Below are 23,696 nucleotides of genomic sequence, written 5' to 3' on the forward strand. Positions count from 1 at the left end.
GGTGTAACTGCACATAGGGATACATTCCCACTTCCTCTCCTGAAGGCTGCTGGGCATAGGAAGCATCAGTTGCCTGAGGTGGGGTAACAACCCCTCTGAATGGAGATCTATGCCCCTGACCAACCCCAGGAGAAGGGCTGGTGCCCTGCACAGTTGCCCTGCGTGAGAGTAAGTGATGGAGCACAGGGTTCATTAGTCTGCCAGGATGCTGCTGGCAGCAGAGATGGCTCACCCACCATACACACGCACTTGTAGGCAGCTTAGAGATTTATTTTTCCCAGCTGCTCATGATTAACTTTAATGATGCAGATGGAGCTCCCCTGACACAGTCAATTGTGAAGCAGTAGTGTTGTAATAGCCAGGAGGGATTGAGGGTGCAAGAGAAGCAAGGTGCATAGACGAAGGTTTCTCTGCTGAGGAAAGTGCTTCTACTACTTTTCAAACAGGTGTTTTGAGAAAAGATACTGTTCTCCTTCAAAACCCTCTCTCATTTAATCTTCTCCTCATGTTGGTAACACAGGTCACACAAAGTCACATTTTATCACAGGACGCAAAACGACAGCTCATTACCGAGTTTCTCGATAAGTTCTGTCCTTCAGCTTCTCAAGTTCGCAGTGACCGCTGGTGGCTTTCTGCCTTAGGAACCAGGAGAGAATGCTCCAATGGAGAGATTCCAGAAATTCATTTTACTTCCTCTCATCTTAACTGCCTCGCTAAAAGGTAGGACACACTCGTAACCCGTGAAATGAACCGGTGTGGGGACAAAATGCATGGAATAATTCTAAGGCCATGTTAATGGCAGTTACTTGTGATACCTGATCGAACAGTCAGTCCCAGAAAGGGATTGTTTCAACTGTTTGGAATGGTTACATTTGCATTTTGAGCCTGAATGATCTAATAGATTACAGTGGGCTTCAGTATGCACGAGTGAAGAGTGGATGGGGTGGGGAGCAGATGGGGGGGACTGCCCTCCCTCGCTTCCAGTGAGCAGGCACATCCCACTTCTTTTGCCACTCCTTGTGCTTGTCTTCTTCCTATCTGCCTGTGACTGCTTTTGAGGGGGCATCTGTAGACAACTCAATTTCAGCAGCTGATTTTTCTTCCAGGAATATGTGCGAATTATCGCTTTGCTAGTTTGCCTCCAATTTACATTTCGCACACCTGAGTATCAAATTTGATTCAGATAAAAGGTATCTTAGCGGCAGAACTTTAAAGAAAATGAGAATATGAAGTGACTAGTTGGGTAATGGAGACAAGGATGGTTTTCTTTTTTTGTTATAATCTAGCTAGGGTTTTAACAGGCTCTGAAAGGAAGTAGCTGCAGTGGGATGAGAGAGGAGATATTGTCACGACTAAATAATTGGTGAAAGGGAACATGATGCAGGAATAAACGCTGGGATTTCTGAACAGAGTGGTGTTCCCAGAGAAATTGCACAAGGATGTGTGGTATTCAACAGAACCTAGTGAAGAGGAGTGAACTGTGAGGTGGCAGACTTCACAGGTGGTGCAGAATTACTTAGGGCAGATAAATCCAAAAAGAGACTAGGAAGATTTGCCAGAAAATGTCATGATGCCAAGTGAGTAAGTAATAAAGGAATAGAAAACATTCAATGTAAAGCATTGCTTAACTGCAGATGTCTAGTGGGGGAAAAGAGTACATATCTCGGAAAGAGTAAATTGCTGAAAAAGAGAGAAAATTTCACCACTTAGTGTTTTCAGCTAGGGAAATACAATGAAACCTGGCATTGTATAAATCTGCAGACAGCTTATATGTTTTGTTAGCCCTTCCATTTCAAAAAGAGCATGTTAGATGGGAGAAAAGTATACAGCATGACAGAGGTGATCAAAGGTAGGAGGGAGGACTTCATTAGACTGGGATGTTTTTCTGTTTGTGAAAAAGAAGAAATAGTAGAAAAGTTGTTAATTAATTATGTGGAGGTGAATGGTAAAATGGTTATTCACAATTTCTCATAACAAAAACAGCTAGTGGCAACCAGTAAACTATCAGAAAGGTGACTTAAGGCAAACCAAAGAATGTACTTTTCCTCACGGTATGTGACTAAATTATAAAGCTCAGGGTGACTGGTTATGGGGGAATACCAGGTTGTAAATAGACTGAAATGAATATCACGGAGGGCACATTAGATGCAATGGCTCAGGAAATCCCTAGATCTCTTAGCTTTGGACAGTGAGAAGTTATAACAAAGAAGCCTCCATTTTTATTTGTTCTGTTTCTTGCACTGTCTCCCTGAGCATCCAGAGCAGAGTACTGTGCATTTCACAGGATTTCTATTACTCTTCATAGAATTATAGGATCATTCTGGTTGGAAAAGACCCTTGGGATCACTGAGTCCAACCATTAACCCTACTCAACAAAGCTTACCCCTAAACCATAACCCTCAATACCACATCTAAACGACCTTTAAACATATTCAGGGACGGTGAGTCAACCACCTCCCTGGGTAGCCTCTTCCAGTGGGTAGCTACTCTTTCTGCGAAATTTTTTTCCTAACGTCCAGTCTAAACCTACCCTGTTGAAGTTTGAAGCCATTCCCTCTTGTTCTATCTCTAGTTATCTGTAAGAAGAGACCAGCATCGACCCCTCTACAATACTAATGCTTTTAGCCAAGCACACCTTCCAAGGGGTGCTCTCCTGTCCCCCCTACAGGCAGGCATGGCCCAGGCTGTGCAGTGCAGCCACGGGAGCACATCCTGAAGCAGAGAGGAAAAAAGTGTATTGCAGAAAAGACAGAGTGCTGCTCTTTCAAAAAGTGTTGCTGCTCTTGGCGTGGCTGGCATCTGGGAGCAGCTTCACAGCAGAGCTGGTTTGGGCAATCTGCTTGAGCGGGCATGGCATCGCCCTTGGGCAGCCACAGCACTGCAGACCTGTACAGGGCTGACACGTCGTGTGGGGTCCAGCCTGCTGCCAGGTGTGGGGAACCCCCAGCCCGGGGACCCTCAGTGCTGGAGACAAGGGACAGGAGGAGAGGAGTAGTCTGACAGCAGAGCCTGGAGAGGCTGCAAGGGACAAGTGTAAAAAAAAATGAGTAAGGGAAGAGATGGGAAGACACTCCTGGGAGCTGTGGAGAGGTCTGTGCGCTGGTGGGCGGAAGTACATGTCACTGAGTATCAGTAGATTGGTATTACGTAACAGAAACATCCTGTGAGCATTTAAACAACTCTTGTTAACATCAGCAATAAAAACTAGTCCTCTGCAGGCTTTGGCAAGCTCTATTTTGGTTTTCAAAAAGCTCAGCTGCAGGGCTGTGGGTTTTTGAAATAAACTTGAGATGCGCTACAGAGAAATCTTGGAAAATCCGGAATTATTTATTGCAGAATAAATTACTGCTGGAGGAGTGGGCCAGCAATGAGGCAGAGAAGTCAGACAGTAAAGTGGGGCGAGGAAGACACTGAAGAAAGAGTGGAAAGAAAAAGGAATTTAGAACATATTGGAAGGAAAATATGTAGAAATTCAAACCGAAATAGCAGACAAGGAGGGGAGGAACTCAGAGATGAGACACAAAAACTGAAGAATAAAAGGCAGTGTTTACAGAAGAGCGATATGGGTGTAGAGGGGGAGATTATTTCGAAATATGATAGTGAGGCTGAAAAAAAAAGGAATAATTACGGCAAAAGGATAAGCCCATCCTGTCCCTCACTCTGCTTCATCCAAATAGGTCACTTATAAAAGAGGAAAGTCGGAATCAGATGAGGAGAGGAGGGAAGGAATATAACTTAGCCACGTCTCAGTGCCCTTGTTGCTGAGACCTTCAATGTGAAAAAGTGGTCCTTTTTAAGTATGGATGATGAAAGGCAATGGTGCTCCTTTGACAAATGAGGTTCCATCACTGCAGGTCTCATCTAGAGAACAAGAAGTGTTTTCATTTCTTCAAAAACAGCAGTGATGTGACAGTGAATTTGTGTGACAGAGAGGGGATTAAACAGCTCATAAAGGAGTTGGTGTCCACTCTGTATGCTGTTGGGAAGGACTCAGCAACTGAAATACCATAAATACTTACCACTTTAGGCAAACGTTCAGCACTGGTTGCCACTTTATAAACATTTAGCGATGTGCCTCGAAGAAGATGTCTTAATTCAGCTTTGCTCTGCAGAAGTCGAAGAGCAATGCAATATCATGAAGATAGCATAACATTTCCCTGTGGCAAAGATTATATTTGTCTGGGTGGGATTTCTCATTGGTTGAGGGTGGGGAAGCAGATGATAAACCAGCTGTTAGGAGCTGAATGTGTAATTCCTGTAAAGTGCAATGACAATCTAGCCTGAGGCCTTAATTTGTCTAAAAGCAACCATCTGCAAATGTATTTTTTAAGCAGCATGTAAATGAAACTACCTGCTTAGAGCAAGAAGCAAGGACTTAACAGCACCGGGTTGAGGCACTGGTAACTTGCTTTAGATCCCGTTTCTGTCATGAATGTCCTCTTTGACCTTACACAATTTACTTTATCAGTGTTTGTACACGGACCGGACAATGGAACGCACTGTTGGTTCAGGACTCCACGTGCCATTGCAGGATAAAAAGTTAAGGCAAAACAATAAGGAGGCAAAGTTAAAACCATCAAAAACGTTTGGGCAGCAGATGGAAAAAGGCTCGTGGAGCAACTTTTTTTGGTTGCTGGGGGCTTTACTGAGATCTAAGTGGAGTCAAGGTTGAGCTATGTCCCATTCCTCAGTCTTCCTGCCACTTGTACAGGGCTTAAGGATCTGTTCCTTAGCTCACAGAAATCAGTGAAAAACATCTGTTGCTCCAGCAGATCTGGTTGGTGGCAGATGGTGTAGATCATACCATACATGTGGACTCATAAATAATGATTATATTACGTTAGATAAATGAAGAAAAAAATGATACCTACCTGTCTATACTGTCCGGACTGTCTGAAGAAGACAAAAGCAGCATTAACCATGTATTTTTAGAGCTCATGATCACTAATTATTCATGTTTAGAGATAAATTTTAGGACCATAATGAAACTCACAGACATGATCTCATAGCAAATGTTTAATTAACAGATAGCAGTGTGCTGAAAGTCACATCAGTTATTCATAGCCATGGAAAAACATGACTCCTTAAAAAAGTAAAGTGTTTGCACAGGCATGGAAATAAATTACAAATGCAGAGATCAGTTTGTATTAAGAGAAGCTATGTAGGTAAGTACTACAGACTACAACTCCTGTTTCATGAACAGCTAAATGCATTTTGGTGTTAACTCTAAGGAATTTTGTTCATGGCTGTGCCTTTCATCATGATAGCTGTTTATGTCCACTTAATCCAGTCAGGAAGACTTAAAATAAAGTGTAAAAATCAAAAAACTCGGCACATGAGCGTGTTATAGACATCATAGATGCACAGGGAGCAGTATTGTAAAGGCTGGCTACAATATGAGTCAAGAAAAAATAGATATCTCAAAACATGTTTGAGCTTAGGACAGTGTCTCAACCCCGGTAATATAAGTTCTGAATAAAAATTATGACAACTGGGTGTTGAATATCAGGAAAGAGGGACATTAGTACGTGACAAACGGTCTCAGTGGAATAAATTTCATCAGTGCATGTTCACTAGAAAACCTGTAGCTCTGTAAATGATGCTGTTCACAGACATTTGGCCAATCCCTTACATTCAGAAAGTGACAAATAGAAAGGAGAGGAAATGGTTTGTAGGCACTTCGTTGAGTTAACTGTAAAGCAACGTATTAAGGTATGCACATAGATTTGACTGCTGAGTTCATCTTCAAACTCCTTCACATTTTAAAGCGTTTCAGTTCACCTTTACAAGTCTGAAGAGTTTTAAATAAATGCTGTTGGAAAAAACGAGCCATTTAAGTTGAACAGAAATATGTGTTACTGTATCTTATCTGGCTTTATCAACTATCAGTGGAAGTGAAGTTTGCTTTTCATTTTGGTCACACACAGATATACTTTGGAGAATGAAGTACATGGAGGAGGTAACATAACCCAGGAAGGTGGAAAATTTTTGTAAAGGTTTTTGTAAACATGAGAGAACTCAGAGTCAATCGTACAAAGAACCAAGGAGAGCTAGGTTTGTATAATCCTGCAAAACAAAGAACGAAAAGGCTCTTGTCTGTAAATACACACAGAGGGTGGGAGGAAAGAAAGGAGCTATTTATATTAAGGAACAATTCTTGGCACCAACCTCGTTATATATATGCTGTCTAGAATTAAATGTGAGTTGAGAATTAGAAAATTATATTGACACTGGAGCAATGAGATTACAGACCCTGTGCCCTGGGTATGTTCGTGTATGCTCTGGTTGCAACAGTTCTAACTGAGATCGGGCTCTGGTTCCATTTACACAAACATGTTTTCTATTTGAAACAATACAGCATATTCTCTCCTACTCACGTCAGCTACTCACTGACTGAAAAATTCCTTTTTCAATAATTTATAATTAATCCATTAATGAACAAACTACCTAAAATGTACAAAACGTGGGTTGAACGAAACCTTTAAAAAACCACTTAATTGTCCTGAATACTCTTAGCAAGGCAGTAATGGCCATTTCAGACTTTCTTTCTCCTGGAAAATAATTGAATGCTTATTCTCAGGCCAAATTTGCAAACACGGGGTTTTAATTAGACTGCTATGGACTGTAGTATCTAATTGTTGTAATTATGTAGACTACAGCCTGAATTGTTAGGGCAGTCCTGATGCTTCCTTGGCATTAATGTTTTCCAGTAAGTGATAAAAGAGGCCCTGGTGAGGTAAATCGCAACAGCAGGACTGCTTGGTCTGCAGGGAGCTTGTGAAATCTCCATCCTTGGAGATACTCAAAATATGAATTGCCAAGTCTTAGTGCAAATGACCTAGCTGTGAAGTTAGCTCTGCTTGGATCAGAGTTGGGCTAGCAATTTCTTGAGGTCCCTTGCCACCAAAACCTTGAGCTTAGAGGTAGGTGAAGGGACGACAGCGGCTGTGAGGAGAGTGAGGGAGAACTATGGCTGGTTAACAGAAAGGCTGAGGAGGTGGATAAATGTGTATGTGATGCATGCACGAAAAAGAAGGGAAGAGGCAGCTGAACAGGTGAAAGCATAGAAGGATATATGCTGGGGGCTGCAAAAAGTCAATGGTAACCTGAAAAGGGATGAGTTACATACTCCTCTATTTATTTAAAGTCCAGAGAACTCATATATTTTCCTATTTAAAAATGGAACTTTTTTCCTTTCAGCAAAATGTTAAGTCAGCTTTTCAGTGAACCACTAAAGAGAGACAGGTTATTCTGGAGTGAGACGAGGAGACACAAAAAATCAAATGCATCTTTAAAGATTTAATCTAAGATAGAGCTGAAAGATTAGATTGTACATCTCCATCTCTGAAGTGGTGAAGATCTTTTAAACTATATAAACATGTACTTCTTGCGTTTGTAATGATTGTCTTGGGGATCCATTGTACCAATTTAGCATTTGACCACTGCTTCCTGCTGTGGGATTAACATTATTTAGTTGCAATTTCAATTAACCATAGGTATCTTTAGCTACTAATTGACAAGCATCACAGAAAATGAGACTAGATTCTGTTCCTGAAAGTATCAGTACTTATGACTGTCAGGGGTGAAGTGCCAGCTCAGCTGAATCAACAACTGGTACATGACTAAGTGCTTAACACCTCAGTGCTCCTAGTGAATAATACTCTTTGAACCAGGGCACTTGGGTTTAGCCCTAAATTGCTGGCAGTAAAAATTAAGTAAAGGCCTTTTGTATGTATTTGCAGACCAAGTATTTATCTTCCTTCCAGGTCTTGGCTTTTGTTACTCTATTATAAATGGCCCTACTAATGTAACGGTCCTTGCTGGTTCAGAAGCCCGGTTTAATTGCACCGTGTCGATAGGATGGTTAATTCTCATTTGGCTGTCCAATGGAAATCCTGTCCTCACTGTCATCAATTCTCATGGAGCTGTTGAAACATCAGACCGCTTCACCTCTCAAAATTATACCAGTAGCAATGGGTTTACCTCGGAGCTGATCATCCACAACACCCAGTTGAGTGACTCTGGACAAATCGAATGCAGCACTCAGCAAACTGGCGATAGCAGGTTTGCATTTCTTTCTGTTCAAGGTGTGTATAGCCAACACTAGAAAGCTATTTATTACAATGCACTTAAAGAAATCCTCTGATGAATTTCTCAAACTATCCCTGTGAAGGAGTACATGCTCTCTTTTACCATACTTCACCTCCTGTCTTCCTTGTCTTAATTTTTTCTGTCAAAGCAGATTTCAGTCACATGCAGAGTGCCACTAACAAAGGTTATAACTGCCCTTGTTTTTCCCTGTTACATACATTACTCGTCACTGATTTGCGTTAAAGTGCCCAAAGACTATATCAGGCCCACCAGAAGTCAGTCAAAAATTATCTTTTGGCTAGGAACAGTATGGATTACCCCTACACACATCTTTGTACGTGAACCTTCTGCTATCTTTAGGGCAGATCTCTCTCCTGCTTTCTGACTCACGAATCTGGCTGTATCCATTGTATGTGAGTTTGATTTAATGATGTGGAGAAGTAAAGCCCTTGAGACACAAGCTGATATTCTTCACGTGATTGTTGCTGCAAGCTATGATTTTCAAGGAACAAAAAGTTCCTGCATATCAAGCCCCTGTGTATACGACCCTTTCCTCCTCTCTTAAGCATTAGTAGTGACAGTGTATCCAGTAAAGCAAGATCTAACCACCAGATACCACCCATCTGTTAAAGAGGTGCTTCACACAATGAGAACATCTCATCTACTAGTAAACCTTTCCTGATAAAATCTGAGCATACTTAAAACTTAGAAACGCTGTTCATTATGTTGTCTTTCAGCTGGAAAAACATCAGAATAGCTAAAAAGTATAATTCCCTGCTTTTTATTTTGAAGGTTCTGAAAGGTGAGACTTGTGCTTTAGACGTACTGGACAATGTGTCCGTGAAGTTGCAGTATCTGCATGTTTATATCATTCGTATGTTATAATTGTGTAAATAATGGTTGTTTTTTTTATTTCATACCTCAAGGCATAGCTGTTTCTGGGTAGCAAGATAAGATTAAAGCTACCAGTAGGAAAGCAATGCAGCCAAATATTCTGAAGGAAAAAACATCTTTTCCCTCCTACAGTTAATGGATCTTTATTCATCAAAAATAGCACCTTAACAGTAAAAGAGAACAAAACAATTGAAATTGTTTGTGAAGCCTTAGGATGGGCTCCAGCTCCAGACATTACCTGGATGACAAATGACTCTTTCATTGATAAGTCATGGTATGTCACCCAGCAAAGTCAAGGATCTAATGGCCTCCACAACGCCCTCAGCACCCTAACTTTGACTCCGACAACCACTGAGATTTTGACTTGTTTAGCTGACATAGAAGAACTCCCTTACCCTCAGAATGCAACTGTAACTGTTATTTTTGTCAACTCTACTGTAGGTAAGTGAATGTTTGTTGTACTTTGCGTCTATTGTAGTGTCTGTACTGCTTATACTCAGAACTGTGCTTTTTGTTTAGTTTTGCTTTTGTTTATTTTGAAAAGTCTTGTCTTTGCAAATGAAATACTATGAGATGTGTCAAGGTGATAGAGTTAAGACCTTGTAGTCACAGCTTGATACATTCACGTGTGTGAGGGGACTGGTACAAGTATAATGAACCATAAAGTCAACATAGAACTGAGCAAGACAAACGAAGCAGTACATCTGCCACTGATTCCTACTATGGATTCACGGCTAAGAAAAGCTCCTTGACCAAGTAAATATCTAATGAATTTATATCCTTGAATAGGCCATGCCTACCATATTAACATAATTTGTTAGACCTCATTTATTCAAAGCCCAGACCCTCAGATGAAATTGTTCTTCAAAATATCCAATGCCAGTTTTACCACTGACTTGGAAGAAAACACCAGATTTTACACCCAGTTTCTGCACACAACCCAGAAGAGATTCTGTACTAGCACTTCAGGTGCAAAAAGAAAGTTCTTCATGTGAGTGGTAACCAGATGTGATGGTAACATCTGCAGGGCTGCACTGAGGCTGGCACCTAATAGAGACGGCAGCTTTTTATATAGGCAGTTCTATACCATATACCTATTAATCTGCCTTAAGAAAGTCTCTATATATGGTGTATTCACCCATTACAGAACAAGAATCAGGTCATCGAAAGAAGCTGCATATTCACAAGCCTTATCCCAAAGTTTGCTTAGATCGAAGAGCCATTGGAACTGGTTTCTTCTTCCCAGCATGGTGTCTTTCACATCTTAGAGGAAGTTAAAAATGTCCTGTAGCAACATATGTGGAATTCTTTGGATGGTGTGTTTGGTTGCTTTTTATTGCCTTTTGTTTAAGGAAAGTCAAGGTTGCTTTAATCTAAGCATGGAGGTTCGACAAATCTCTCAGAATAGTTAACAAGACCTTTGATAACCCTAAATATTTTCACTGAAGTTGTCAGCATATTCTGTAATGCTGCTGATCTTTGGCCTTACTGACATCCTATGAAAATAAAATTCTGTAATTTAACACTTTCACAGTACTAGGAGATTCATCAGGAAGAGGTTGACTTTGTCTACTCTGTGCTGCTGCCAGTGTGGATCAAAGCAAGTGTGACTGTCATTACTGATCTGCCTCATGATCTAGTGCAGTCCTGTGAAAAATGTTTTTATTTTACAAACCATAACACAATATGAGTAAGGAAGAGGAAGTATCTCCCTGTAGGTTAGCAATGTTTAGTGCAGGTGAGGGAGACAGCACGGAACTGTCCTTCGCATTTCTCTTAGCCAAGTTTCTCAGCTGTCAGGTAGAGGAATCTCATGGCAGACTAAATCTGAAGCAGGGAGCTGAGGTTGCTGGGTTGCTTCCTATGGTAACATATTCCACCCTACAGTGACATCCCTTTTATTAGCTTTATCCTGTGGTATGGGAAATGCATAGATCATATGGATTTTTTTTTTGATAGGTCTATGCACCCCCAGTTGTCTCCTCTATAGAGTAGGGCCTTGAATCTAATTTTTTTTTTTTTTTTTACCACGTGATGAGCATCATGAGCTTTTATAATCATGCCGACAGCTTCTCTTGATGAACTGATTCTTCTGTAATGGGTGAATGCGGCACATACAAAGACAATCTTATAGTGGATTGATGAGGGGTTTGGTATAGAAATTTTGACATATCAACAACTAGGGAGGTTGAGTAACTATGCCTTTTATTTTAAGTATGAGTCATTATTACCAATTCTTTTTCAGAAGTACTTGCTTTGTTATGCAGTTGAAAAAGGTCATTCCACCATTCTAAATATGACTTTTTTTTGTACTCAGATTGATCCTAATTACTGACTAAGCAAAATAGAACTATCTCGAGGAAATTAGTAAATTCCCCTCCCTACTCATTTGTGAAGTACAGAGGTATTCACCCTCAGTTTCCATAGCTACTTTTTGTAAATCAGAAGAGGAGAAAAACAGATGTCATGAAGCACAATTAACGTAGAATTAGTGACTGTATAGGACCATCATTCATTTCTCTTTGGAAAAATCGTTGTGCAGCAACAGACACTCAAAATTTGTCACGGTATGAGAATATGAAGTCTTTAGATTATTAGACTGCATAAAGGCATGGCATTTATGACAGAGGAAGATATATAATGTATATGTCACACTTGAAATCTCAGAGATTTTCTGACTTTTCCTGTATAGATTCAGCTTTAGCTAGCTCTTGTCAGGAAAGAATATGACTAACTTCAAACATCTAAGGAGTCCTCCCCCAAACTACCGTAATATCAGTTTCATTTAAAAGCATAAGGAATCAAATTCCTCCATGTTCCACACTAGCAATACCCGTCTGTTCACAAGAACTGCAACTGAACATCTGAGCCCTCTTCAGCCAGGTATCTCCTGCTCAACCACCATCCTACCTTCCTGCACCTCTAGACTAATCTCAGTCTCAGAGCTTTCCATAAGAGGTGATGTATTTTTTCATGCCCTCATGCCTTAGTGCCCCTCCCTCTCACCCTGACTTGTGTGTTGAGCTCGTGGGTCCTGAATTCACACCTGCTGGCCCCAGCTCCAGTTGCTTTCTGGATCCTCCAAAACTGGGGAAAAAACTACAATGCTGAAATTCCAGGAGTGTTTGTGTTGCTTCAGCTCTCTAGATCCTCTTTTGGCACCTAACCTGAACCTGACAGGGAGAGAAATAACTTAGTGTGGCAGCCAGCCTGGAAGTATGGGCCACTACAGGTGTGTTTAGCCCCTTCCTTCACACTAAGATAAGCTTTTCTGCACAGGTAAATAGCTGTCTTTCTTATTTTAGCCATCTTGAAATCCATATAGTATGGCTTACAGAAATAATTTTTTTTAAAAAATATATAAAATATAACTATTTGTTGCAGTACTTCTCAATAAAAATATTATGAACAGGTTTATAATCAATTGTAATCACATCTGATTACAGGCTACAGAACTACCTACTAGGTAGCAGGTTACTGAGTGCTTTTCCTTAATAGTCAGAAGAAATTCAAAACATGCTGATTGAGCACAAGGATTAGACTGGAACAAATCGCTTAATCATAATGACCTGAGCTTTGGAGAATGCAGGTTCCTAAAAGAGGTTCAAACTTTGTAGGAGCTTCTGATCCTATATCTTTGCAGTTTGAAACCTCCAAACCCCAAACACAAGCACAGGCAAATCTGTAGCTAGAAAGGATTTACTTCTTTATTCTCTGCCATAAGTAAACCAGCAGGAACACTGGTTCACACAGGGATGCAGCCCTGACACTGCACAGCTTTCAGTCACCTGTGTTGCTGAAATACCTTTTACAGAGCTTGTCAGCTAAATGTGGCCATTAACATAGTCATTAACTAACACCCCTAATGAGGAAATGATCATAAACCCAGTGCAACAGAAAGGGTATTGTCAAATTTGGATGTGTCTCACACTTGTAATCTGGATTGGAAGTCTGTTTCCAAACAGCTGCCAAAATTACTTTGGGGCTGCTTTTCAAAGGACAGCTAAATTAGAGATGCTTCTGAAATATTTATTCAAAGCCAAAGGGCAGGATGACATGATGTTCAGAACTAACATCTTCCTCGTGCATCTGGCTGCATGAGAAATATAGGGTATACTAAAAATTCTGTGCGTGTGGGAGATCTGTAGGAAAACTGTTTGGTCATAGTAACCAATTTCAGCAAAATCATAGAATGGCCTAAGCTGGAAGGAACCTTAGAGATCATTTTCAATCCAGCCTCCCTGCCGCCAGGGACGCCACCTCTCGACTAGATCAGGCAACACATGGGGACCGAACAGGAATTGAACCCACGACCTTGGCGTTGTTAGCGCCACGCTCAACTGCCTGAGCTAACCGATCCCCTAACTGAATTATCTTGAAATCACCTCACTGAACTCTGCAGATTACAACAAAGACAAATGAATAAGTTGATGTTGTGAGAATGTCAGCAGTGAAAATGAGTAGCTGCATACTTCCAAACAGTGCTGCTCTTCACTTGTTTTGCTCTTCATTGCTTTTTAAGTGGATAACAGATGTACCAACAAGTATGTTCCAAAATCAAACACCTGCTGAAATCAGTGAGAGAAATCCCAAAATGAGTTTCATCAGGCTAGAGATCTCCAGCTGTACTAGTCACCTGAGACTATTGCTGTGATCTGTGAGGAGAAACGGACACTTCTTCAGAGACGTTTGTCTAACCCAGAAGGACACATACACATTTGGCCAAATGAATCGTAACCCAAAATACCTATTTTCTCTCTGCTGAAAAGAGCAGCTAGGCAGGATGCTTAATATCTGCAGTATGGACATCTAAACTGAATCTAAACCCCTCTCCCCAATCCCAAGTGTCTCCAGAGGATGTTGGAGTGTACCTACAAAACTTAGGTTGGAAGACTGCAACCCTGTTGTTTTTCAGACGAGAAGTAGCTGTGAGAAAAGTTACAACTGCAATAAAGAATTTGCATTTGGAAATATTTTAAATTCTTGGACATTGTCCATAAACACAGAGTTTGTCATTTGAAAAACACAGATTCCTTGGCAAATAATCAACAAGCAGTTAACTTTTTTTACAGAAAAGGTAAATATACTGAAAAGGATGTTTGGAGGCTCTGATAGTACATTGTCTCTCCATTTAATTTAACAGAAAATGATTACAGTGAAGAGAGCGGAAGCACGTGGGTTATTGTACTTGCAGTTGTGCTTTCACTTGTTGGTGTTATTCTTCTGATCATTATTATTGCGGTTGTTGTACGCTGTTGCTGTCTAAAGAAGAAAGGTAAGTGGATCTTCACAACTGTTCTATACATTAAAAAGTATTTTGATATAAATCTCCTAGTTACATCAGCTCTGGTGTAGTGCAAAGATCTGTAAGTGGAAGGACAAGCAGACAGATCCTGCTCTTAACCATCACTTGGTTCAGACGCTCTTTATTTTTGCCTTGCTATTTCTCCTAAAAATTAGTTCCAAAGTAATCAGTAGCCCATTCACTTTGCCTTTCATGTTAACTACAAGTGGGTTGTGTTTTTCAGGAGTGTGTTAACTTTCAGCCACATTTAGTTCCTATGCTGAGATTCTTTGTTGAAGCATACCTGAAGTACGAAGTGCTGTGTGACTTGTTTCCAACTTCTGTGTCAGCTCTTCTACAGAGCAGTTGCACAGTTTTGTAAACATGGAGGAGAGGGGCCCCTGTGGTAGCTAGAACACAGTGCATGCTCGAAGAGAAGTTCCCTAGTAGGTCACATTTTATTTTCCTGCATTTCAAACATATTCTTATTTTTTCTTTTTTTTTTTTTTTCCCCTTCTCTTCCCCTCTCTCCCCAGGATCTACATACCAAAATGAAATAAGGTAAGCTGAATGAGGTGGGCCAATTTTTCCTTTTAACTGAACTCTTTCAGGCTGCTGCTGCAGAATGGTGAGACAGATGTGCCACCTTCCGTGCCCCATTGCCCAGCACCCCCAGGATGTCCAGGTGCTGCCTTGCTGTGTGTGACCTTGCCCATGTGTGTATGCACGGGGCGGGGTGGGGAGGGCAGTATGTGGGGAAGGGGACTGACCTTAAGGACGAAAAGTGAGGGCTGCAGCTCACAGCAGGTTGTGAACTCTGTTCCCACCATAGAATCACAGAATCGTTTCAGTTGGAAAAGACCTTTAAGATCATCAAGTCCAACTGTTAACCTAGCTATGTCACGTCCGTCACTAAGCCATGTCCCTAAGCACCTCCTCAGATCTCTTAAATACCTCCAGGGATGGTGACTCCACCACTTCCCTAGGCAGCCTGTTTCAGTGCTTAACAACAATTTGGGTGAAGAAAATGCTCCTAATATCCAATCTAATCCTTCCCTGGTGGAACTTTACGTAGTTTCTTCTTGTCCTACCAGTTGTTACTTGGGAGAAGAGACCGATCCCCACCTCGCTACAACCTCTTTTCAGGTAGTTGAGAGAGTAAGAAGGTCTCCCCTCAGCCTTCTCTTCATTAGGCTAAGTAACGCCCATTCCCTGAGCTGCTCTTCATAAAACTTGTTGTCCAGACCCTTTACGAGCTTTGTTGCCCTTCTCTGGACATGCTCCAGCACCTCAGCATCTGTCTTGTCGTGAGGGGAATAAACTAGGTGAAAAGAGTGAAAATCCTACAACCGCTGCCTCTCTGATTCGGCAAGCGCAGAAACCACAGACTGATAATGCGCTCCTACTGAAGCTGATGTGCAAAACAAATCCTTAAAAAATCAGCTGTATCCCCAGGGCACCTGGAGGAAAGGAGGGGAAAAGCCCTGCCTGCACCGGGCTGGCTGCCGGCAGCGTGCCGGGCGATTGCCCCAGTCGCCACAGGGGGTCACTGCTAGCCCAGCAGCTCCGCAGGGGCTGCCGCGGGGGTTGAGGGGAAACTCAGACCTCCCGGCGAGAAGCCTCGCCACAAGCTAATTGGGCCGGATTGGCAGACAAATTAGACGGTCCCCCCAGCTCTTTTAAGGTTCGTCAGCGTTAGTCTGACAACAATTAAATAAATAAATAAAGCTGCCCCCGTGATGAGTGCTAACGCTTAATCAAGTGGTTGTCAGGCGTGCTTGAGAACGAAGCCCTTGGTGCATTATTGCACTGAGTTCGAAAATCTTAGAAATCATGAGCTGATGGTTGTTGGCATTAAGATCCTGTTTATTGGCACCAGTGCAGCTCCGACGGCAACATCTCTGGGGTTATTTGGAGTTATTTTTTTCTATGCTTCTAGGAAGTATTGTAAATTGATATTCTGCCTATGCTTGCAGGACTTTTACTCCCCATCTCTTAATGAGTTTACAAAATGTTGCCTCACACTTCAGTAACACCTAGCTTCATCAATAGCCTTTTGTGAAGCTCTGTTGACATCTTTCCACTTGTAGAGCACTTTATTAATAGGAAACAAAATAAGGAACTCAGATAAATACTACTTTTTCCTGAGGAGATGATGCCAATAATGCCATGCTGTATCAGTAAACTTCCATATAATTTCCAAGTTTGTGATGCTAAACTGGTCATTTTACCAAGTGCAGCTATACAAATAAGGCAGAACTAAACCAGCAGGGAATGGGAAGCCCAAAGCAGGTACAACTTGCAGATTGGTTTTGCTATGAATAAAATCTTACAAAGCCTTTTTGATTGGATTCTGACATGGTTCTGCCAAAAGCTTTCTGCAAGGGTCAACGCTGCTAAAGTAAAATCAACTGAACATGCAGGGAAGCATCTGCCCAGCAGTGGGGACTGACACAGCTGGATCTGTGTCCTACTCAGGACCCTGCCTCACTTACACCAGTCGGCACAGTGCTCTCTTTCAAACATGAACAGGTCCAGAATATGGCATAACATTACTTTCCCCCTGTGTCTTTGAATCTGATCTGGACAAATAAAATTCTGTCTTCATGACAGAATGTGTATTTTTAGATCTCAGTACACTTAAGTTCCTGTTTTCCCACTACCTTTAAACATGAGTTTTCGTACTGAATTCATAAACATTGCTTGCACTTCGGAAGTTAAGCAAATGTTTAAGCAAATACTTAACCACTAGTGCGAGTCCAGGCTTTATGGCTTGGCTTGGACTTAGAAACACAGTGCTGACAGCTCTGCAAAGTTTTAGCATGTGTAAACAATGACATTAAAATCACAGGAATTGATTACAGTCACTTACAGATTTTATAGGTTTGGTGTTCTTTTTCTTGGGGGGAATCTACCTGCAGTAAAAAGAATGATGATTGTCTATCTGTGTGGTAGCAGTAGTGAAGAAGTGGTGAGACCAAAGATATATTGTTTTCCCTCCCACATTTATTTTTAACTTGGCTGGATATCTTTCTGTACCTCCCACACTTTTTCGGAGCTGCTTTCAATTTGGCTACTAGGCTGAGTCTGTGGAGATCTAAGGATCAGAAAAAATAGTGCAATATCACGTAACATGGGGAAGTTGTATTTCTAAACAATGGTTCTTGTCTTCTAGCAATCATGACTGGTTTATTACTGGTATTTAACATGCTTACCTCCTAAAAAAGCCATGTAGTTATAGCTGGCTCACCAGATTTACGTATGCATCAGTAATGCTCATCTGAAGCTCTAAGGGCTTGCAAAGTAATTCCTCTAAACATGGAAAAGTAAATGCAGCAGTTTCTACAAATATTGCTAGCCAAGAACATTTCCTTCTTCCCCTACAAACCAGTTGGTTGTCACAGCCCTGCCATCAATTTGTGCTTGCCAAGCCAGAAACCTAGGCAAAGATGGACCTGGGAATATCCCAGAGAGGAGTCCATGATAGAAACAGATGAATAGTAGCATCTCTTCTAGCGTAGGAGTTGTAAGTAAAAAGGCACTCTTTTCTTGCTGTGCAGCCATGCAGGTCACCATTCTGCAAATTCAGAGATGTGTAACTTTAACTAAGGAATTTCTATCAACTTCACAGTGGTTATACTCTCTTGTAAATTAATTTCGAAATGAAAGATTAACATTGGAGTGTACAGACACATTACTTGGGAGCTAACTGTGATGATGGGAGATAACATGTTTTGTTTTTACAGTTGGGGAGGGTGCTCGAATCACAAAAACAATGAACTGACCTAAGTGACCTGACTGATGTTCCATTACTGGGCCACTGAATACCCTGTAATTCAGAATTAGAGATCAAAAATAATTTCCTACAAAACCTATGAACTGGAACAGTCTTCACTCTGAAGATTGCTCACTTTATCCTGCTTTCTGATAATGCAGCTGATGGAAAGTTTCTAAACAGAAGTTCACAGGTAATACTTATATGGGACAGGATTTGTACTAGCTAACTACTTAGAAGGCTCAGATATATTTTGCACCTGTTTTTTTCAGAAGACATATAATTTTTTCTCTGTAGCCTAGTTCCCAAGAGTTCTCGTATCATAATGAAGTTCTAATGACAGGACTTTTTGTTTCTAGAAAAGTTTCAGCTGACAAGAAAAAGGATGGCAATTTGGAAAACAGGCAAAGGCATGGTAGCGAAAATCAGGGCTACATTCCAGAGGAACTGTGGAACGCAGAACAAAGTGAGTCTAACCTGGTGTGATTCTGTGAAGCACGTGTTGTCAAACTACTTCTCAACACAGGCACTTTGGACAACACATCAGACAATGACATCACAAGATCTCCCAACATTTTGTGAAGGACTTGTGGTTGATCTGAACTTCTTCACAACATTTTTTATTTTCTAGAGTATGGTTCTTCAAAAGTATTGAGAGAATATCAAAGTTCCTTGCATTCAAATTTAGTTTTAGTACTGGGATTTTTTATATCTTCTGGGGCCAGAGGTGAGTATACTGGATTCCCACATGACAGTCAATTTAGGCAATATTTTGCAGTTGGTCTGTAAAAACAAACAAAAAAATCCACTACCACCAACAAAAAGGAACAAAAAAAAAGAAAGAATGAAAGAAGGAAAGGCAGTTAGTGAACTATGATTTTACTTATAAATGGCTAAGGCATGATAAATTCTAGTTCTTAAGCACAAAGACTCTTCAAAAGCAAATGCAAATCTCCAACAAATCATTACCTACCACTTGCATTTATAACCATGTTATTATCAAAATGTTTAATCAAACACTTAATGACATAAAATTATTGTGCAGAGTCTATAATCCAGGCATACCTCCTTTTCTTTTCACAAATAAATTGTGAAGAAATAAGTACAGTGAAAGGACTTTAAGAGCATGTGGTATTGTAAAATGTAGTGATTATAAAAGATAAAAGGAAAACTAAGTAAACCTGGACAAATTTATTCTAGTGGGTCCTAGATGGGCTCCTTTCATATTTGTTAGTGTGCTGGGTTGAATGCACTACGATCTTACCAAGTGACTCTATCACTTCCTGCTCACAACAGGACGGGGAGAGAAAATAAGATGGAAAATCTCATGGATCAAGATAAGGAGGGGGAGATCACTCACCAATTACTGTCATGGGCAAAACAGACTCCACCTGGGGAAGACTAATTTAATTTATTGCCAACGAATAGTAGGGAAGTTAGAAAGAAGAACAAAACTAAAAACGCCTCCTCGACCCCTACCTCTTCCAAGGCTCAGCCTCCCTTCTATCTTATCTGCCTCCCCCTTACAAGCAGCCCAGAGGGATGTGGAATGGAAGCTGCAGTCAGTCTATAACATAGTGCTTGCCGCTCGTTGCTCCTTACACTCTTCCCTTGCTTCAGCATGAATTCTTCTGAAAGGATGTGATCCTTCATGAACTTCTCCAATATGGGTCCTTCTCATGGCCTGCAGTTCTTCGAGAACTGCTCCAGGATGGGTCCTTTCTATGCTACAGTCCTTCAGGAATGAAGTGCTCCAGTGTAAGTCCCCTGTGGGGTCTTAGTTCCTGGCAGAAAACCTGCTCCTGCGTGGGGTCCTCTCCACGGGGCCACAGCTCCTACCAGGAGCCTGCACCAGTGGGGGTTCTCCACAAGCTGTACCTTCCCTTAGGGCACATCTGCCTGCCCTGATGTGAAGTCCTCCACAAGCTGCGCTGTGGATACTGCCTCCACCCTGGTCCTCCATGGGCTGCAGGGTGACAACCTGCATCACCTTGGTCTTCACAGACTTGCCCTCACCTCGCTTTTCACTGACTTTGTTGCCTGCAGGTCTGTTTCACATTTTCTCACTCCTCTTTCCCAGCTCCTTCTGTGTTTTTTACCCTTTCCTAAATATGTTATCACAGGGGTGCCATCAGTGTCGCTGACGGGCTCAGCTTTGGCCAGCAGCAGGAACATCTTGGAAACAGCTGGATCTGGCTCTGTTGGATATGGGAGCAGCTCCCTGTGTCTTCTCACAGAATTCACTCCTGCAAACTCCCCCCACTACAAAAAACCCTTGCCAAGATAGCCCAGCAAGTTAGCTAGCGTTTGCGTCACAATATTAAATCATATTTAGCTGTAGTCCTGAATGGCTTGTGGTTCATGCCATGGTGGACACTGAATAACAGTAATGTTGTATATTATTGTTACAGGAATTACCTCTCTTCCCCCAATGTCTTCAAAGTTCACTGGCCCTGCTGCAGATTCGCATACCAGCTCTTCAACAAAGGTAATTGCAATGTTGGTATCTTGACCTTTTTCTTCACACAATGTGTATTACACTGCAGCCAAACATAGATTTGAGGTGGAGGTAGACATTTGTAAGACAATTACAGCTGTAATTGGGTAAGTGGATTCCTGAATGATTGATTTATAAGGATAAATGCCCTGGGTGTTAACCTCAGGTTTAGATTGGTTTTTTGGGGTAATAGAAGGTGAAGGAGAAACAATCACCCCTCATATTTGGAAGAAATGCCTAATAAGGATTTGCCACACCTGTTTCCTTCAACATCTTGTTACATCCTCCCCCCACCTCCAAAGCTAAAGAAGTCACAGATTTTCCCTTAGGATCATAGAATCATAGAATATCTCAAGTTGGAAGGGCCCTTTAAGGATCACTGAGTTCAGCTCCCTGCTCCTTGCAGGACTACATAAAACCAACCCATGTGACTAAGAACATTGTCCAGATGTTTGAATTCTGACAGCTGTTTGGTCAGTGTCTGCTCTTTTCTTTCCATTGCTTTTCATATCTTCCCTCCTCCAAATGTAAGCTAAACATTTCTGCTGGCCAGCCTGATGGGTAGCACTGGCTGGGATAGAATTCCCATAGGTAAAGCCAGTTTTCTTTTCATCATTCCTGGGATTAAAAAGTCTCCTTCTGTCTCTCTAATGGTACTAAGCCCATCAGTCAATACTTTCAGATTTGCCAGCTAGAGTAAATCTATCTTGGCTTTTTGAGAATTCACCTCTATGTATATTATACATTAAGCCAGTGTAACAGGGAGGCTTGCTTTGCTCTGAGTGTATAATAATTCTGGACAGCCATTATATAAATGCCTTTGCCATAGTGGAGGTCTGCAATATTTTAACTGTTCACCCCAGTTGCCAGACTGGAGGAGATGTGGATGTAAGATTGAGGCAGTCTTGAAGGTGAAATTTAAGGTTCCTTCGCAGACAAAATCTGGTGCAGATACAGCAAATAAATGTGCATTTTCTCTGGATCATTTCTTGATTGTATTTTCCAATTCCACTTCCACATTGCACAAGTTGCTTCACAGAATCATAGAATCATAGAATCGTAGAATCATAGAATGGCCTAGGCTGGAAGGGACTTTAGAGATCATCTAGCCCAACCTCCCTGTCATGGGCAGGGACGCCAGTTTACACCAGACTTAGATTTGGGTATCTCAGCAGTAAATGATGGAAGGGAAAGCACACAGCTAACACCCTAGAGCAGTCCACCCTAGAGCTTTGCCCCTTTCCACATGGCTAACATGTAAAGAAGCAGAGCTCATCATTTATTCCTCAACTTGTTCCATTCTCAGCTACTTATGTTCTGAAGAGTGGTGCTGAGCTCTCTTAGCTTCTAGCAGAACAGCAACGTGGATCTTAATTTATGCCATATATTTGTAAAATACATTTAGCACCTCCGTGATGGTCTTTTTTTGCCAATATTCTCTTGAGAAAGCAGCAGTGATGTGATACCAAGTTCACTTCTCAACACAGTGATAACTCATTTATTTTTGAAGAGCTGTTTCAACATTTACAATGCAGAAATCTGTCTTGGGATGACATTGCATATAAATCACAGCAGAGTGTGTCTAGTTCTTTTGGCACACAATGAAATTTATGAGATAATCAATGATTAAAAACCCAATCAAAATAATAACAGTAAAAATAACAGCAATGATACTGATGTATATGTGGCTGGTAGTTATTATATTTGACATTAATTACTTGTCAAAAAAACTCACTGTTCAAGCAAAGCTGAGAAGCATGTACAAAACAGCTGAGGCTGGATCTATAACCCTGAGCAGTTGTTTCAGACAGTGATTGATGCACTTAAGACCAGGATTATAAGGCACTGGCTATGTTTGCATGCACAAGGCATGTGGCACATTCCGGTCTACTCTGAGAAGCAAAAGAGCTTGTTGGTTGTGCACTGGCAGAGGTGAGGAGGCATTAAGCCACTTGCTGTTGTCTGAAAGGTACCCAGTTTGGGTGCTGTTGGGCAGTTCTACAGCAAGACCGGCAGTGCTGTGTGTGGGCACCATCAGGAGACTGAGTTTGCAAGCATTGGGTTCATGATCCTGATTTGAGCTGAAGCAGGAATGTAGGCACAGCCCTCTGTGCCAAATGCTGGATTAGACAGCCTAGGAGGTCCCCTGCAGCCCAGCGGCTAGGAAAACATTGAAATCCATCACAGGCACACAGCACAGTCAAACTTTTTCTGTTAAACCAGTTGTCAATATTCGGACGATATTTGGTGCAAGTCTGTTACAGTGGCTTCTAGCTGCTTCTGTAGCTGTGCACACATTTTTGAAAGATATCAAGAGATAGTCTGAGATTAAAATTAGTAATAACAATTTTCCATGTATTGGAGGAATATTAAGCAATCTAAAAATGGCTTGTGAAGACAAACTATTTCTCAGTGTGAACCCAGCTTCTCAGTATATTGTGATGAACTCACCTTGTATAGGCAGGAGCTGATAAAGGTTGGTGAAGGTTTACCTTAAATCATGGATTTGCAGTCTGTTATTTAAATTTATGGCATTACATACCTTTAACATAGTCAAATGTTTCCCAGACAAAATAAAAAAGTGTTTTTCTTTTACATTCATAGCCTTCCCTGTTAACTGCATAATAGAGGTTTTCTGACAAAAAAAAAGGTGTTACTGGATGCATTCTAATAAAGTTCAGTTACCCGTGTTGCCAATACATTGCATAATAAAAGTTGTGGCACTTTTTCATTATAATATATTTCTTGTCAAGTAGGAGAAATCAGATGGTAAACCATTTAACTCATGGCTGATTACTGCCTTATCTAACAATTTCTTCAGAAACCACCTGCCTTCCTGTCACTGCATTTTCTAAGCACAGAAAGTTGTGTTTCTCAGTTGGCTTCCCCTGCCTGAATATTGGAGACATTCCCAAAGGTTTTTTGTCTTTATTTCCCTGTAATTTTTAATGAGAAATAGGGGGTAAAAAAAACAGAAAGAAGTTATCCAGAGATTTTTTTCTGTAGTCAGGTAGGTCAGGAAGGGGTGGAATCCAACAAATTGCCTCTTTCTCCATAGTGGATAATCAAGAAAAATGAGCAAGCATCCTTGCAGTGCTTCTGTGGAGGTCAGGAAGGAGTAAAGAACCCGAGTCCTCCCTCAGGAGCAGTGTAGG

The 23,696-nt window shown here is 41.3% G+C and overlaps 1 protein-coding gene across 1 annotated transcript; it reads left to right on the plus strand.

The window, feature by feature from the left end:
* Positions 1–662: 662 nt before the first annotated feature.
* On the plus strand, positions 663–14,834 carry IGSF5 (immunoglobulin superfamily, member 5). Its single transcript, XM_009873047.1, has 5 exons — positions 663–720; positions 7,767–8,087; positions 9,118–9,426; positions 14,129–14,260; positions 14,806–14,834. The coding sequence occupies exons 1-5, from the start codon at positions 663–665 to the stop codon at positions 14,832–14,834; spliced, it is 849 nt and encodes a 282-aa protein (XP_009871349.1).
* Positions 14,835–23,696: the final 8,862 nt, after the last annotated feature.

This window comes from Apaloderma vittatum, unplaced genomic scaffold (genome assembly GCF_000703405.1).
Source record: "Apaloderma vittatum isolate BGI_N311 unplaced genomic scaffold, ASM70340v1 scaffold9517, whole genome shotgun sequence".
Classification (NCBI taxonomy): domain Eukaryota; kingdom Metazoa; phylum Chordata; class Aves; order Trogoniformes; family Trogonidae; genus Apaloderma; species Apaloderma vittatum.

What these genes read in the sequence shown, in the direction of transcription:
- IGSF5 (XM_009873047.1), top strand. Translation starts at nt 663, where the DNA reads ATGGAGAGATTCCAGAAATTCATTTTACTTCCTCTCATCTTAACTGCC. An exon ending in TGCATTTCTTTCTGTTCAAG is followed by an intron (nt 8,088 to 9,117) that starts GTGTGTATAGCC and finishes TCCCTCCTACAG; the next exon opens with TTAATGGATCTTTATTCATC. An exon ending in TTGCTGTCTAAAGAAGAAAG is followed by an intron (nt 14,261 to 14,805) that starts GTAAGTGGATCT and finishes CTCTCTCCCCAG; the next exon opens with GATCTACATACCAAAATGAA.